The sequence below is a fragment of the Neopsephotus bourkii genome, unplaced genomic scaffold (genome assembly GCF_033783945.1).
Source record: "Neopsephotus bourkii isolate Nb327-2 ecotype Australia unplaced genomic scaffold, CSIRO-AGI_Nbou_v1 NB_1622, whole genome shotgun sequence".
Taxonomy (NCBI): domain Eukaryota; kingdom Metazoa; phylum Chordata; class Aves; order Psittaciformes; family Psittacidae; genus Neopsephotus; species Neopsephotus bourkii.
This window is the reverse complement of record NW_026902097.1, coordinates 476,251-490,018: the sequence shown is the minus strand read 5'-3', so window position 1 is coordinate 490,018 and position 13,768 is coordinate 476,251. Positions and strand designations below refer to the sequence as shown.

General features: G+C 47.3%; 1 protein-coding gene across 1 annotated transcript; it reads right to left on the bottom strand.

The window, feature by feature from the left end:
• Positions 1-1,304: 1,304 nt before the first annotated feature.
• Positions 1,305-13,351, bottom strand: GRPEL2 (GrpE like 2, mitochondrial). Its single transcript, XM_061372845.1, has 4 exons — positions 13,206-13,351; positions 7,883-8,051; positions 6,947-7,028; positions 1,305-5,576 (listed from the first exon to the last, which is right to left on the bottom strand). Exons 1-4 carry the CDS (start codon positions 13,271-13,273, stop codon positions 5,221-5,223), a joined length of 675 nt encoding a protein of 224 aa, XP_061228829.1. The 5' UTR covers positions 13,274-13,351; the 3' UTR covers positions 1,305-5,220.
• Between the last annotated feature and the right edge of the window lie 417 nt (positions 13,352-13,768).

The following is a 13,768-nucleotide window of genomic DNA, read 5'->3' as shown; positions in this document are numbered from 1 at the left end:
GAACAGACAACACCTCCTGTTGCTCAGCTTACCCAAGTCCCTACAATGGGCAGTATGAACCCACCAGAATGGGGAGAAGACATTCCCAAAGCAGCTTAAAGCACAGCACACAAGTAGCTGTGCAGCACGCCCCTAGTTTTAACAAGCTCTTACTTAACCAGCCTGATTTAACCTCGGCTGTGGGCGATGAGAAATCTGGCTCCAAGGGTGCGGGTCAGCACCGCTCCCCATCACCTCCCTCTCATGGCAGACTGTGCCCTTGCTTGCAGGTGCTCTGCAATACTGTGCCAGAAGCAAAATGCTCTTCCCTTTGCTCACAAGCTCCCATGCTTTTCTGCAGATGGCTGTGGTTTGAGAACTCCCAACTCTCACTGGTGCTGTGGAGAAAAACCAGCAGAGCCAGAAATTCACTAACACAGCAGCAGGCAGCACTGCTTCCTGCTCTAGTCCGGTTAGTGAGCATGGAGCGGTGCCCACACATCTTGGGCACAAAGAAGAGCCCCTGCAATGGGATGTAACCTCTGCAATAAGGGAACCCTGCTGGCAGAGAAATACAGCTCTCCCCCCATAAAGGCCATTTGTAAATGGTCTTTTGCAAAGTTTCTTTTCCAGTGAGAAGTACCCAGGGGCATTCCAAGTTTCAGGAGGACAAGGCAAGCAAGGCCTATCAATACCTATCAGCACCAGCAAGACTAAAGCAAAACCAGGAATGGAGGCCCAGCTATTTTTGCAGAGAATGAGATCTGCTGCAATCACACCCTACAGGGAAAGCTTGTTATTCTCTCCAACAAATCCCTGAAATCACAACCCGCCTGCAGACACCCCAAGCATTAATACAGGCTGTGTACTGAGCCACCCTGGATGGCGCTCAGGCCCTGCAGCACGCCTGCTGCAGCACATCACACACAGAACACCCAAACCACAACAAAGCAAAGCTGTGAGAGAACAGAAGGGCAAAACCAGACATCAAGAGTTTGACTGCTAGCAGAGCTCTGCAGAATGAGCCATCAACAAAGGCTGGCAGACAGCGTTTCCCTACAGGATGGCTCACCAGAGGACTTGCTCAGAACAGAGAAGCAGGCACAGGAGAACCAGGGAACAACATACCTGGACTGTTGATCAGTGCAGAAATCCCTGATGACTCACCCAACAACTCACCCATGGCACACACACATCCACATGCACTGTTAGTGAAACGTTCAGTTTGGACCATCAGATCAGAACAGCAACAAATCTCTCATCTGAGGTCCTGCCCGATCAGAACAAGCAGCAGTCTGGGGCAGGGAAAAAAAGGAAGAAGAAGCAACTGCAATGCTTTTTTATTAGCAAATGGACAGTATCTGGACATCTAAAGGAAATCAGCCCTTTCCAACATTAACTCAAATGTTGTTGTCAATTACTTGCACCACTCCCGCACTTCAGTCTTTGTCTTTCATACTGCGCCAGAACCTTTGGGTAAACAAAGAGCACAGAAACACAAAACAACACAATATATACAGGCTTCCCAGCAACTAAAAGAACCTAGGTTTTTGGAGATTAGCAATGCTTTGTTCATTTGCCTTTGCAAGTAACATCAGAGCATCCCAAGTTTGAAAATAAAAAAATACTACAATATTCACAATATAAAACTTAAATACAGGGGTTTTTAACAATTAGAGGACTGCTAATAGCAACTGATCTATCACAGCTGTCTCCCAACAGCAGCTCTGCTGATGAAGCACTGAGAATTTAAGGTTCACAAAGCAACATTCACATTCTACACTGCTCCCGGTCAGAGTTCAGATGCCACTGCACTCATGAGACAGCACAGCTGGAGACTCATCCAGGAGCTCAACTCAAATACATCCCACCGACAAGTGCAGCAAGGTCACAGAACAAGGCAGATGCCTGCATTGCTGGTGGGACTGCCACCTCTCGAAAGCATCAATGCAGGTCCATGCACCAACACCACCTGCGCATCTCACCTACCTGTCTGCATTCCCAGCTCTCCAGTTTGTGGCTGCGCAAATGGAGTGGAAGTGACTAAGAGGTATGTCCTCTTCCTCTCCTCTATCCTGTCCCTGCTAACATTCTCCTCTGTTTTACTAGTCATTGGATAAAGTGACTGGAGAGAAAAAGCTCATGGGTTGGTCTCCTCTCTGGTGTAACTGCAGAGTGCAATGGAACCGCATCAGTGGGATGCTGCCCTGCTGTGCTGAGTGTGCAAGCTTACACAAACAGGGCAGACCTACAGAGAAAGCACCTACAGCAGAGAAACTCAATCCACCCGTACGCAATCTCATCCACGAGAAAAGAGATCATAAGTGTGCTTGAAAGGCAAGTGAATCAAGTTTTGCCTAGGAAATCTGGATTCTGCAATGGAATCCAGGTTTGGTTATTTCATTTTCACTTCAACATTCAAAGGAAGCAGAAACGAGGACAAACAACAGCTACAGTATTTATCTCTTTGGTAACATCTGTAAAAGTCTCTAAACAATGGGTACGTCTTACAGTAATCAGCATAAAAGGCTGGTAAGATCCTGGAGAAGTTTCATAGATTGAAAAAAACAGGGAAAATAACTTGGCCCAAATTAAACAGGGCCTGCAGGAAGGTGAGAAAGACTGCACAGGAACTGGATCCCTCAGATTCCTGTTCTAGCCACACAGCAGTGCCTCAGTGAAACTAGATCCCCCACACACAAGCTGAATCAATAACCTCTTAGTACAGACAGAAGGTTTGGAGTGCATTTAAGGATGTTTCTTTAAGGCAAAAACGGGTGAACACAAGCTGAGGAGGCAGGAAGGTTGACACATAGCCTGAAGGTGGACCAAGCAGAGAACATTTTCAGTCAAGTAGCTCTGTGGGTCCATTTAAAGAGGATTTGGATCCCATCACTTCTGGTCACACACTTTTAAATCTGGCTCAGGTAAGCTGCAGCTTTGCTACAACAGAAAACTACCTGTTGTATAAAATGCCTTTGCTTTTGTTTAGTTCCTTAGAAGGAAGTTTCGCATTCAAAGTTAAGTTTTCATATCCAGCTCTCCCCTCATATTGCAAAAGACTCGGCTGATACAGCAGAGGCTGAAGAAGCAGCAGAGAACCAGTGCTCCTTCCAGCTGAAGCCAGTTTCCTCAAACAGGCTGCAGACAGTCTTGAGGCAGAACAGCAAGACTTGCATTGCCACGTCTCATATTTTACCTGTTCTTTGTCTTGGGTAACAGCATAACCTGGTGGCCCAGTCAGCATGCAGACCAGCAAAACAATGAACAGGAGGTCCTGCATATCTCTGAGATTTCCAACACCACATTACAACAGGAGCACTGAACAAGAGGCTAGTCCAAAATGATCTAATGCTGCCACAAAGCACTGTTTCGGGGTTGAAATTACAAGTTCCTGCCTGAAAACCTAACTACTCAGTGGCAGAAAACCGCACTTCAAATGTATCTGCTACCGAGTCACCCACACAGAGCTGTCACCAAAGCAGCTTGCATGAAGCATATTAAAAACATGCATCTTCCTTAGATTTCTGGAATGACAGTCACCAACTGTACAGTGTCTCCCCAGATCAGACTGTCGATAGATGCTAAGTAAGGCTGCGGTAATCTTGAAGCCCACCACAGAAGGATTATGCAACTGAAGCCTGCAAAGGAATGGGAGAATAAGCTTCCTTCCAAATCAGTGATGGGATCCAAAACAAATAGCTTTTGGAAGTGGGTATCAAATAACTGTCAGGCCATGGATCCAATTCCAGCAAGTAAAAAGGCAGGAATTAATGAATCAGTAAGGATCAACCTGAAAACAACCATTCCTGCCTTGGCTTTGTGTTGTGCAGACCACAGGCTGGTTTTATATATAGTCTGTCACTATACTGCTTGCTTCCCTGCAAAGGGTTAAATTCTGATCTTACTCAGTGACTGCATCCGTTCAGCTGAGATAAATGGACTCCCAGGCAAAAGGACCACTGGGAAATACATATGCCATGCTGTGACAACAACATGCCTGCCACTAAGAGGACGGCTTGAGGTCAACTTTCACTTCCTCAGCTTTCTGCTTCTCTTGCTTTCTTGTCACTGCTGCTAAAATTGGTTCAAGGGCACTTCAGCTTTCTTGTAGAAAATATCTTCTTGCATCAAAACCCCAAAGGTTTAACATTTACTGCGGGCACACAAAAGCAGAGTCTGAATGTGAACTGGAAGTTGGTGTTATCTGAGTACCATTATTGGAGAGCTGAGAAAACAGTCCAGATTTCCTGCTTAAGGGCACATCTCCATTTTGCCAGCAGCTGCAGCGAAGAGCATAGAGTTTATCATGCTTCAACGCTGCACAAATACCCATCAGGGAAGAGAAATTACTCTCCTCTAAAATACAGGTTTTGGTTGGAGAAAAAGAGATTTGAGAACAGTTTTCTGTCTTCACCAAGAACCACTACCCCTTGTTTTACCTTTAGGAACAAGGAGGTAAGCTGAAAATTTACCTGGAGAACAAATATTAACATGTTAGTCTGACCTAACAACCAAATTCTCTTCAAAACCTCGTCCCTATTCAACTGTAGTACAAGAGAGATTTCATTAATTCAGGATTCTTTTCCTGAAGTTGAATGGAAAATAAGAAAAAGTCACCCCTCAATGTCATTTCAAGTGATGATCTTCACCCCACCTGAGGGGTCTGGGGACAAGGGAAGACACCAAAACAGCCTGATAATAATACTCAGCCCTTTGGGCTTTTTCCTCTTCTGAGTGCTTTGCAAAGAAAAAGCCTCACCACATCCCTGTGAGGTAGGTCAGTAAGTATTATTATATTCCCCTAATACAGATATGGAAACTGAGGCAGAGAAGTGACTTTTCTGAAGGCCACTGCAGGAATCCATCTCAGAGATGGAGCCAGGAGACAAGATTCCTTAGCTCTCAAAGAATTCCCTTTCTCTCCCATATCTCCCCTCTTCCCCATACAAGTCTTAATCTTAATGGAGAAATGAGCAACAGAGAAAGGGGCTACAGTGCCATGTTTCTGACAAATAGCAGGACTCCTAGTACTACTTACTCCACATACTCCAAAAAGGATTATTAAATATACAAGTACCTTAGAACGAATGCCAAAATGACTGCACACATTATAAAGAAGCCAACATACAATACAAACCTAGCTTAATAAATAAGTAAAGACATGCAGCTGCAGTTGTCACTGAGTGCTGAGGGGTCCTCAGCCCAGCAAGGTCCCAGATGCTGGTGGGCAAGCCCACGTCATTCCTGTGACTCTACTGCCACGCCGACGAGCGCGTGTCTGATGGTGCGACCATGGAGTTTATACCCATCCTGAGTCACCAGTGCTATCGTGCCCGGCTGCATCCCCTCCGCTGGCACATGGCAGACTATTTCATGGTCATACGGATCATATTTGCCACCAACAGGGTTCATCTTCTGAAGGCCATGTTTGGCAAATACACTTTGCAATTTGGCCTCTATGAGAGAGAGACCTTCGTAGATTTTCTTCAGGGTTGGGTTTGGATTACTAGGCTCTGCTTCTTCTGCAGCGCTCTCAGTGGTCTTCTCCAAGATATCTGCTACCTCCACAAGGTCTTTGCAGAAACTCTGGATCCCTATGGGCACAAAGAAGCAAGAAGTAAATGAAGGGTAGAACATACAGAGCTACAGCACTGATGACAGGCACAAAGTCACAGCAATTTGAAAGCCCCTTTAAAGCTGAATAACTGAACTGCTACTTCAGCAAGAGCAGACAGTGTCTTCTGTATCCTGTAGCCAAAGCTTTAGCACTACATGGGTTGTTATCAAGTTATCAAGACTCCCCAGATCAAGGTGTGCGCGGGAAAGGTACATCCATAAATACACACATATATATATAGTATACCTGACAAAGCAGACCATTAGTGTTTCACTCCAAGAAGTTCTAGCAATTAAGACTTGTCATTGAGGACACTGTTCCACCCCCTCTCACACGGTCCCACAGACAAATATTTTGCCAAGCCACTCACACAAATGCCCGTACACACGGGAAACAAATACAATGGGGGGAAGTAAAAGTAGTATATGACCATTCCAAAGTACAACCACAATTTTATTCATAAGTTAAAAACACTGTGGAAGGCTGCACAGAATGGTCCTTGGGTTGGTCATCACAAGTTATGCAGTCTTTTTCATTAGAAAAAAGGGCTTAGATTGTATACATCAGCAGAAGTGGTGCAGTACACAGTGCAGGAATGTCAGGAAAACCAGCCTTCCTCAGTTATATAGATGCTGTAACTAACTTACTGGAAAGACACATTAGGAAAACAGAGAAAGAGAAACATTAGTTAGGTTCTGTCTATAGCTGTACATACATATTTAAACATGAACAGACCAAACAAGCATGAAGGAGAAGCAACAAATGAGCAGACAGAAGGAGACCGATTACCAACCAGCTCATAGAATCATTTATGTTGCCAAAACTACAAATCCAGTTATCTTCACTAATGCTAAAATATTTCTTATAGAAGTTTTAAGGAACATCTGATCTAGGAATTTACAACCTCTGCCCCAGGCAGGATCTACCTCCTAAAAGGTAGAGCAGAAGAGAAGCTGTTAATATGGTAAAGGAGATCACAACCTGGTAACACAGCTCAGAGTATGTCATACACCCTTGCCAGAGCCAATTCTCAGCATGCAGAAAAGCCTGAAATTTCAACCAAGTCAGGAGAAGTGCACTCAGCTGCACTGGGCCTATTTTATTTAAAAAGTAAAATAAGAAAAGAGTTTAAAAAATACCAGAAGAGGGGTAACCCTGACAGGACGCTGCTGGACACACAGGAAAACACAGTGAGCAAGCTCAGACACCGAGAGTCCAGGCCAAATATCATGCCAGACTTTACAATGATGGAGTGCAGAACAGGGGCACAGAAACCCTGCTGATCAGCGCTTTATACTCAGACAGGCAGGACAGTGCAGTAAACACAGCTCTGCCTCCTTCACTTACCAAAGAGCTTGGCATCTTCCACAAACTTCTGTGTTCTCCTCCGGACATTCTCAGAATCCGCCAAAGCTTTCCGGTATCGCTCCTGTAACCACCATCACAAGGGGAGACATCAAAGAAAGAGATAAAACCCACTTCCTGACAGATGGCAACCCCTTAAGCTTTAAATAGAGCCCACTTCACATCAGAAGGTTGTGCTGGGCTCCTCGTTTTCATTACATGCAAACCCAAGTCCCTCTCCTGATTCATCAGCACAAATGCAACTCCCTCAAAAGACCCAAGTGAAGGCCAGAAGCATTTGGGGTGCAGCTCAACTGAGCATCACAGTGTCAGGCTGCTGCTTTTTGCGTGACTCACTGCAACTCTCTAGCAGGCACTGGTGGTCTCAGCAACAGCTCCACAAACGGCTGATTTATCACTTTGGTGCAGTAGTATTCTCAGGGTGATTATCTCCAGAGTCGCTTGGTGCTCCAGTATTTAATCCTCTCCTTTGTCACATCTGTTCTTCAAAGCTCCTATAACATGATCCCCACCATCTCCACCACACTGCTGTCACTACAGAGGACTTTCCTTCTCAGACACTCCAGATCTGGTGCAACACAGTATGTGATGCTAATCACGACAAAGCTACTGCCATTCCCTCTGTACAATGCTGTGGAAGAACTGACCAGACCATCTCCAACACACAGTTTTGCCTGTCAAGGTCATACTACCAGTGTCTTGCTCCTAGGTACCACTGACAGATGGTGTTTCTGGGGAAGGCAGACTGTACTTCCACAGTGCAACCTCTCACACTTAAAGCACAGCTGCTTTGAAGTCTGCCACAGCACAGAGGTGTTGTGTATGTGCTATAGGGCTTACAGACAAAGCTGGGTGTGAAAGACAGACCAAGTCATGGGGGCTGAATGAAAGAGATGATGCCACCAGCAGCATACTCACAGTTAAATCTCGGACTTGTTCTTCCAATTTGATGGCTTTGTGCTTTATGGCACAGTCAGAAAGGGGATGCTTGGGCTCATCATGGGGATCTTCTGGGCCACACTCATCTCCTGTACTTCTCTGCTGAGCTGCAGTGCTGAAAACACGGGGGGACCCCCTGAAACATAAACTAATGACAAAGAAGGGAAGTTAAGTAACAAGCAGCTCAACAAGAACTTGAGTTTAGTGTTGTTACCAAAAGCAGCTCTTACAAAAGGCACATAGGTTCTAGATAAAATCTTAGCTCCTCTCAGGAAATACAGACGAGCAGCACAGAAACACAAAGAGATGTTTTGAAAACTTCTTTTACTTTACACTCATGTCACTACAGAGGCTGAACACTTCCTTGACACACCTTGCAACGACTCCGATTTTCACACGAAAACAAGCTGTGGGTTGCATTTTTGCTGACCCCCACTACAGGCAGTCAATACCGAATGGCAAACTTCAGCAAGTTTTTGCAAGGTAGTCTTGAGGAGTTGAGCAGTATAAAGCCAGTTTTAGTGATGTAGAAAACCCCGACAGACACAGTATTTGGTGTATTCAGTTTTTCTCCTATTGAGTAAAGAGGAAGAGAGTTTGAAGCTTTTGTCAATCAGTTCTTCTTGCAAAGTAGCACTCGACAGACTGAACCAGCTTTCACACTGACTGTAGTTAAGAGATGAAAGAGAACTGTCAGAGACATGACCAAGTTGTGTACATCCCAAATATTCTGGAGCCTTCTGCCAGGACTTTCACAGCTCCATTAGCTCTGGAAAAGGGATTGAGCCTGCCAACTGAAAGCTGTCCCTAATATTCTCCAACAGTTCTAAGCACTTCAACTGTTTTTATCTCTACTGGCAATGAAGTCCCAAAGGCAAGAAAAAACCAACCCAAAACAAGCCCAAGCCCCAAGTGCTGAAGCCTACCTTACCTGCAGTGACTTTTTCATCCCAAGGATGCTTTTCATCTAAAAAGCACACTTGTCAGAGGCCGCGCTGGTACAGCAGGTGGAGCTCACCCAGGAGCTGACTCCACAACTTGCAGATGAGATGACGAAACCACCACAGAGGCGGATAATTGGGCTGAGCTGCATGAACACCGCCTCAGTAACAACCCCACAGGTTTCCCAAAAACTGGATCATAGAAGTCTGGCTGAAAACGGTTAGGTCAGAAGATGATCCAACCCAGTGTGAAAATACTTCTCACTTCATTCTGTTCTTTTCCAAAAAGCCCTTCACCTGCAGTAACAACGGTGTCACTGCTAGAGTGAAACCAAGTGTCTCCACTCCCCCTCCTACACCACTTTTACAAACGGATCTAGACAGGACCCCTTCTTGCCAGCATGAGGCCAAAGCCTCAGCCCATCTCCCCTCTCATGACTTTATACAGGTTTAGCCCTAGAATAGGTGTGCAGAAGAAAGTTCAATTTCCTTCCAGACCAGCTCCATTCAGGAAACACTTCAGTATACACTTAACAAGGAAGGGTGTCTCCTTTTTTGGGAACGCCTTAGCTCTTCCTCTGAGCAGGGCTTTCAACATCCCCTTTAATAGAGGGGTTTTGCATATACTAAGTGCACATCTACCAAGCCAAATGAAGCATGGCACGGAAATCACTGCGCTGGCACTGACTCAAACTTGTGTGTTTATACAGCACAATAATTCAACATTGCCCATAGATGCTAATTCAGGCTCCAGAATCAATAGAGTGAGTTCACATTACGAGGCCTGCACCATTAAAAGCTTTCTTACTTTTCAGCAAGGCTTATATTGCTCAGTTACAATGTCACAGAAGAGTCCATCATTTGTTTCTGGGTCTGTCAAATGGGCTGTAAGACCCAAGTGCTGTTCAGCAGTCCAGCTAAGCTGAGCTTACAGCAGCAACTGGACACATTTTGCTCCCCTTATTCCATTACTAGAGCTGCACAGAATGAAGCTGCAGGGAGTTAAACCAGCTGAAATCTAACCCTACAAAACAAAAAGACTTTTCTGTCTGTGTCCCTGAATAGGTCTGCTGACAGATCAGATGAGTGCAAGTGCCAGTACAAAAGAGAAAACAAAGACATGAAGCCTGGTGAGATGTGGGAGGGAGAATATGGGGAGGGGAAGAGGTGTCCCCCTTTGGGGGGCAGCCAGGGCTCTTTGCCCAAAGCACAGTTTAAGAGGTTTATATGTGCCCTAGCATCTCCTATGACCCCAAATTTAACAGCCCAGATGTTGCCTCAGTGTAGCTTTAGCACAAGGTTGCTAAACACTTACAGCACTAATGACAAACTTCCTTTTCCCCAACTGAAGGCATTTGCATACGAATTTTTTTATTAAGTACTTAAAACACAATCTGTATGTCAAACAGCTCCTTTTCAGCACACTGCATGCCAAATACTAGTCCGAAAGTGCTTCTGCTACCTACACTTGCTCTGGAATAAGATGTTCTTCTCACTTAATCTTCAAAGAACCAGGAGAGGGGCTGTCACCAGGCCTTTTTCAAAGAGCTACCCAGCCACTGCAGTTCTGGGTTTCAGGAATGCCAACACAGATGACGACCCCATATTTTATCCCTGGCTGCAGAGATCAGCTTAAGGCACAAGACCCCATCTCGAATGATTTCAAAGGTGCTTGCCACATTTGTGTGTTGACGGGTTTACACAGCACTTTTTCTAAGTTACAGAAATTCGACCAAACTGGAGGTGAGGACAGAGGACCCCCTTCACCATGGCTTCAAAATCAATCCATGAAGCTTTCAACAACTGCAAAGCTTCCACTGTAAAATAAAAGGTGTGTCCGTGGTAAGCACCCACTACAAGCTCTGTCCTTTATCATCTTACCTTTCACTTAAAGAGCTGCAGGGACGGAAATTGGCCGTGCTACAGATGAAGCAAGGAACCTGAAATGCAGCTGAGGAAGCAGCCTTGGCAGGCACCTCACAGGTTAGACTCCCATGCCTTAAAAAAGCTACACAAATGAGTTAACTCTTGCATCCACGAAGCAAAGGTGAGTCATTTCCCTCTGCAAGTGATTTACACTACTCCAAAGGGTGTGTTTTGGTGTGTAGGAGGAGAGGGGCAGGAATGAGCTGGTGCCTCAGCTGCAGGGACCTGCCTACGTGAAGCAGAGAGTTGCCTGCATGGACTCCTTTCTCCATCTCCTGAAACCGGGCCACAGAGCATTCCCCCATGCAGTGACATGCCCCATGCATTGTGTGCTGCACAGATGAGCTGCCTTAAAAGTTGTGGGCAGGATGCGAGAACCACAGACTGACTCCAAAGGGAATTCTTATTATGCAGAATTGAAAATGCCACTCAATTTACATCTTCCTTGCCACTAAAATGGGCAAGTGCTATCTATAGTCTGTCCGCTGCACTGTGCTCCATCTTCAAACACAGTCTTGATCACAGCCACCCTAAAAATAGGCAGAAATCCCCCTGGAGGAAGTTGACACATCCTAAAGTGACAGACACATGGAAGTCCCAGAGCATGTGAAGGGATTATACAAGTAAGCTGGTGATAAAGAAGGATTTACAAAGTGATGTCACAGAAAGCCAGACAGATAGATGTAGCAGACAAGTTGACTGTAGCCATGGCTTAAGCCAACTGTCCTTAAAGATCAGAATTTACGGGATGAGAACACCCCTCTGTGGTCAGAACAACAGTACCACCTCTTTCTGGAGCATAGGCACCATGGTGAAATGTTCCGAGACTCTGTTGTGCTCCCTCTGAACACAAGGGTCCTACCACACCTCTCCTTAAACACTCCCTCCTCCTCCCAAATTAGCATGACAAAGCACGCAAGCGGTGAGACACGCAGAAACATCTGCATTAGCAGTGGTTTAACTCCATGAGCTTGCTTTGGCAGGAAGTCTCCTAACTACTCCCAATTACTGTGCTCAGTTTCATCAGGAAGTGATACCAGGGATCAATTCTATGTGGACTCCCCTCCCATAGAACTGGAGAACACAACTGCACCTTAACACAGGACAGAGTTAAACTGGGCAGCAGGCTCCTGACTGCAGTGAGTTTATAGAATCATAAACTCACAGACTGGTTTGTGTTGGAAAGGACCTTAAAGCTCATCCAGCTCCAACCCCTGTCAAGGGCAGAGGCACCTTCCACCAGAGCAGCTTGCTCCAAGCCCCTGTGTCCTTGAGCACTGCCAGGGATGGGGCAGCCACAGCTTCTCTGGGCACCCTGTGCCAGCGCCTCAGCACCCTCACAGGGAAGAGCTTCTGCCTAAGAGCTCAGCTCAATTTCTCCTGGGTCAAGTTAAAGCCATTCCCCTTGGCCTGCCCCCACAGGCCCTTGTCCAAAGTCCCTCTCCAGGTTTCTTGTACCCCTTTAGGCACTGGGAACTGATCTAAGGTTCCCCGGAGCCTTCTCTTCTCCAGGCTGAACAAGCAACCCTCTGTGGATCAGCTCCCATCAAAGCCACCCACTTCAAACTTGGTGCACACTGTGAACAGAACAGTTTTCACATATATATGAGCATGTAAAAAAGGGATGACTTTCACCACGCACCTTTACATCTAGTCCCAAACACAGCTGCTTTTATTACATGCTGCACAATTATTTTAATGCATTTAAATGGTCTTTTGATTTTTTTATTCCACGAGAATAAACTAACATAGAATAAAGTTTTTCTCCTGCCCACCTGTTATTTTACTCCAATAACCAAAACACCTGTTACGGATTTCCCTTTTACAAGCCATATCCCACCATGTCCAAAGGTAAGACTGGACACTGTTTTTAATGTCTCAACACTGACCCGGTTAAACGCACCCGCTTCCCTCATCCACCCAGAGCACGCTGAGAGCACAGGTGCCGCATCACTACCGAGGATGAAACCCGAGGAGCACATGCAACATGTAATTCATGAATAAATGGGTCAGACAGGCAGGAAGAGATGCAGAAATCACCCGTGGATACGTGTAACGGCAGGACACAACCTCACACCGCGGCTCAGTGACCACAGAAACGCCTTTCGCTAGGAATTACAATGAGTTCCTCCGCAAAATGACACTTCTCCAGGCAAGAGATTGATTATTGCGAGCCCGGTTCTGTCCCGGGCCTTCTGACGGTGGGCAGCGCTGCCCTGGTGAAGGGAAACTGAAGCCCTCCCGTGGGTATGGGGCCCTCCCGGTGCCGCCCCACACCCGCCGGGCGCTCGGGGCCCGGCCCCGCAGCGGCGCCTCGTCAGGCCCGGGCCCGGGGCTGCCACGTCCCGCACCGCGAGCGGGGAGGGCTCAGCGCCGGGGCCGCGAACGGCTGCGGGGGGACGCGGCCGCTCCCGCACTCGCACCGCAGCACGTACCTGCCCCGCCGCGCCGCGCCGCCGAGCGAGAGCCCGCTGCCGAGCCGCCGCACGGAGCGGGCGGCCATGGCCCCGCACAGCCACGGTGCCGCCTGCAGCGCAGCGCCACCGCCCGCAGACTACAGCTCCCGGCAGCCTCTGCGAGGCCCGGCGGGCAGCGCGGCACGGCGGGGCCGGGGCCGGGGCCGGGGCCGCGGAAGGAGGCAGGGGGAGTTTGGCGGTGCAGTGCATCAGGTTCGTGTGGGTGTGAGCTGAGGGGTGGTAACGGGGTGGGTTCGGCTCTTGGTCAGCAAATACCAAGCGGCTTGGCCCAGCAGGAGGACCCGAGGTGGAGGAAAGAAACATTAAAAATCCCCAAAACGGTGGCAAAGTGTGCCTTTAACTGGAGTCAGTCACATGTGGGGAGGGATCTAACGGGTGTGGTGACAGGAGGAGGGGAATGGCTTGAACCTGCCAGAGGGGAGATTGGGATGAGCTCTTAGGCAGAAGCTCTTCCCTGTGAGGGTGCTGAGGCGCTGGCACAGGGTGCCCAGAGAAGCTGTGGCTGCCCCATCCCTGGCAGT

What these genes read in the sequence shown, in the direction of transcription:
- GRPEL2 (XM_061372845.1), bottom strand. Translation starts at nt 13,273, where the DNA reads ATGGCCGCCCGCTCCGTGCGGCGGCTCGGCAGCGGGCTCTCGCTCGGC. An exon ending in GGCGCGGCGCGGCGGGGCAG is followed by an intron (nt 8,052 to 13,205) that starts GTACGTGCTGCG and finishes CTTTGTCATTAG; the next exon opens with TTTATGTTTCAGGGGGTCCC. An exon ending in AACAAGTCCGAGATTTAACT is followed by an intron (nt 7,029 to 7,882) that starts GTGAGTATGCTG and finishes TGGTGGTTACAG; the next exon opens with GAGCGATACCGGAAAGCTTT.